We start from the raw sequence: 3,320 nt of genomic DNA, 5'->3' as shown, positions 1-3,320 counted from the left end.
GGACAGATAGATGAAGATTTCAAGATCAAACTATATACTCCCTCCGTTTTGAAATATTTGGCGCCGTTGACTTTTTAGCACATGTTTGACCGTTCGTCTTATTCAAAAAAATTTAAGTAATTATTAATTCTTTTCCTATCATTTGATTTATTGTTAAATATATTTTTATGTAGGCATATAATTTTATATATTTCACAAAAGTTTTTGAATAAGACGAACGGTTAAACATATGCTAAAAAGTTAATGGTATCAAACATTTTGAAACGGAGGGAGTATATTATAAGTAATGAGATGCTAATATATATTTTTCTGTCCTGGACAGGTAGTAGGGTTAATTAATTAATTAAACATTGGATGCAGACATGTTTGACAGTGCCACCCTAACTTACTACTCGCTTTGCCTTTAATCTCTCTTCTTCTTCTTTTTTCTCCTCCTCTCTTTTGGCTCCTTAATTTTTCTTTCTTTTCTTTCTTTCTTTTCTCAGTGTCTCACTCACTAATTAATTAATCACTCGATCTTTGCTAATCACCTTTGAAATATATCGATCGAATGATGTCTCTCTATCAGTATCATTCATGGTGGATCTCTCTCTCTCTCTCTCTCTCTCTCTTGCTTTTATTTTTTTTTTCACTTACAATTTTCTTCTTACTTGTCTTGTCTCTGTAATTACTGTACTAGCAGCTAGGGTGGCAGCTCGAGCGTACGTAGCCTGACGTGTACGTATACGTGTACGTGTACGTACAGCTACGGATCATGTGTTACAGTGCCACGTGGCTGAGACGCTCTGGCGTGGCCGACGACGGCGGCGGCGGCGGCGGTGGCGGCGCAGCCGACCGCGCGAAGCTCCACAGGTCGTCGTCGGTGCCGGCGTTGGCACCGCCGAGCAGCCTCGTGGCGGCGGCGGAGTAGTAGGCGAGGCCGTCGTCGTCGGCGGCGTCGAAGCAGAGCTGGTCGTCGGGCGCGTCGGAGTTGGCGCCGTTGAGGTGCGACGCGACGAGGCGGTCCATCATGGCCCAGTCCGTGCGGTGGTGGTGGTGGAGCAGCAGGTGGTCGGCGGCGGCGGCGGCTGCCGAGGAGGCCGCGTCGCCGCCGGTGCTCGGAGTGGAGGAGAGCGCCGTGGCGGCCGACGGGCTCTCGAGCGGCGGCAGCTTCATGAAGCCATGGCCGCCGAGCACGGTGTCAATTGGCCGGAGGTACCTCGACGCCGGCCTGCTCCCTGCGCCGGCGCCGCCGCCGCCGCTGGCCTGCGGCGAGGGGAGCTCGTGCTCCTGCTTGCACGACCTGCCCATGTACTGCAGGATCTGGTCGAGCGCGTCGTCGCTGGAGGAGTAAGCGTGCGCCGCCTTGGCGCCGGCGCTGCCGTCGCCGTCGTGCTTGCCGCCGCCGCCGCCGGCCTCCTTGTGGTGGTGCTTCTTCTTGAACACCCTGCACACCACCCAGCCATCCTCCTGCCCGCCGTCCGCCGCCGCCGCCATCGCCGCCGCCGCCGCAGCAGCAGCAGAAGTAACCTAACCATCCATGCATATCATACCATATATCATCATCAAATTAACATCAAAAATTTCAAATCATATAAACGTACATAATTAATCCCTAGCAGCTAAGTACTCGATCCTAATTATTTCAAACTTTTTGGGTGGGTTGGTGCACATGAATCACATGGAAAAAGCTACAAGCTAGGTTAATTATTTGCTAGCTAAAGGCAATGATCAAGGTTAGATCGAATTGAAAACACTAACTAGTCCTCTATCATTGCATTGCCGGACATTGTTGCACCACCACTTCATTCATCATCTTCTTCCTCTCTAATAATTAATTGTCGCTACATGTACCGGCGGCCGGCCGGCCGGCTAGCCGGAGCAGGTACGTACGTACCGTGGGTGTGGCGGCGGCGGTGTCGGTGGCGGGGTCGTCGAGGCGGTACTCGTGCATGATCCAGTCGGACTTCTGGCCGTGGGGGGCGCGGCCCTTGTAGAAGACGAGCGTCTTGCGCATGCCGATGCGGTGGACGGCGTTGTAGATGGCCTTGTCGCGGCCGGTGGCCTTCCAGAACCCGGCCGCCGTCGCCCTGTTCGTCCTCGTCCCCGTCGGGTACTTCTTGTCCTTGTGGCTGAAGAAGTACCAGTCGTTCTGCGGCCCTGACCCAATCTTACACCTCTCTGCAACCACAATATATAATTTGCACACACACCATTACTTAGCTAGCTTAGCTCGATTGATTGATAAATCCATCATCGATTTGGTAGCTAGAAATTGAGAATTGGTGAGGAGAAAGGTTATATGATGAAGCTACCTTGGATGTCCCATGGCTCGAGCTTGTTGAGGTCGACGTCGCGGATGACGTCGAGGTCGATCTGCTCGGAGGCGACCTTCTTGCGGAGGTAGTAGTTGAGCAGCTCCTCCTCCGTCGGGTGGAACCGGAACCCCGGCGGCACGCACGACTGCCCGTTCACCGAGATGCTCATTGATGATCTTCTTCTTCTTCTCCTTCTTGCTACCTACCTAGCTGCTCAATCTCCTCGCTCTTGCTAGCTCTAGCAACAGCTAGCTTAATTAGCCTCTTCCTTCCTTCTGATATATATGTATAGATCGATCGTATAGCTAGCTAGAAATGGCGGCTGCAGGAGAAGGAAGAAGAGATTGAGAGGAGGAGGAAGAAGACGATCGAGGGCGGTGGCGAGGGAAAGGTGTGGGGTTTATATATAGTTGGGGAGGATGGATGGATGCTTGATTGGGAGAAGGATGGACGAAAGAAATTAGAGAGGAGGAGATCGATATATATTGCCATCTACATGATGATGTACGTAGAAGTAGTAGTAATTGTGTGTGTGTGGCTACAGCATATACTAGCTAGCTATCTCACCTCTCTGACTCTTTCTTTCTTTCTCTCTCTCTCTCATCTAGCTTGTCAGTGCCAAGTGGGGTTAGTTTTGCCACCCACCCTTGAGAGAGATGGCCAGACAGAGAAAGTTAGAGAGAGAGAGAGAGGACTACTTCATTTCTTTCCTCATATACTACTGTGCGTCGTCCTACTAGAGGTGGAAACGAGGAGGAGATGGATTCTGATCACTAGGATGGATGTCTACCCGTTTGTCGCATGCCAATCAAGTGGTTATGAAAACTTTTTAAAATTTTTAACAAGATAGATTAATATGTAATATATCACTTCGTAAACATACAAGTTTAAATTTGACTTCTACAAGTTGTACTAAAAATAACAAATTTGGCTGTGAATATTCATATACTAAATTTGTTATTTTTATTACAACATGTAGAAGTCGAATTTAAACTTGCATGTTTATGAAGTGATATATTACAC

The 3,320-nt window shown here is 49.4% G+C and overlaps 1 protein-coding gene across 1 annotated transcript; it reads right to left on the bottom strand.

Moving 5' to 3' along the window:
• Positions 1-277: 277 nt before the first annotated feature.
• LOC127783386 (NAC domain-containing protein 43-like) lies at positions 278-2,798 on the bottom strand. Its single transcript, XM_052310654.1, has 3 exons — positions 2,295-2,798; positions 1,877-2,160; positions 278-1,509 (listed from the first exon to the last, which is right to left on the bottom strand). The coding sequence occupies exons 1-3, from the start codon at positions 2,464-2,466 to the stop codon at positions 760-762; spliced, it is 1,206 nt and encodes a 401-aa protein (XP_052166614.1). The 5' UTR covers positions 2,467-2,798; the 3' UTR covers positions 278-759.
• Between the last annotated feature and the right edge of the window lie 522 nt (positions 2,799-3,320).

This window comes from Oryza glaberrima, chromosome 8 (genome assembly GCF_000147395.1).
Source record: "Oryza glaberrima chromosome 8, OglaRS2, whole genome shotgun sequence".
NCBI lineage: Eukaryota > Viridiplantae > Streptophyta > Magnoliopsida > Poales > Poaceae > Oryza > Oryza glaberrima.
This window is presented reverse-complemented; position numbering and strand designations above follow the sequence as displayed.

Bases quoted from the DNA above. Each gene is read 5' to 3' on its own strand.
- LOC127783386 (XM_052310654.1), bottom strand. From the start codon at position 2,466: ATGAGCATCTCGGTGAACGGGCAGTCGTGCGTGCCGCCGGGGTTCCGG. The intron at 2,161-2,294 runs GTAGCTTCATCA...TTGTGGTTGCAG, and splicing joins CGAGCCATGGGACATCCAAG to AGAGGTGTAAGATTGGGTCA. The intron at 1,510-1,876 runs GTACGTACGTAC...ATGGATGGTTAG, and splicing joins CCGCCGCCGCCACACCCACG to GTTACTTCTGCTGCTGCTGC.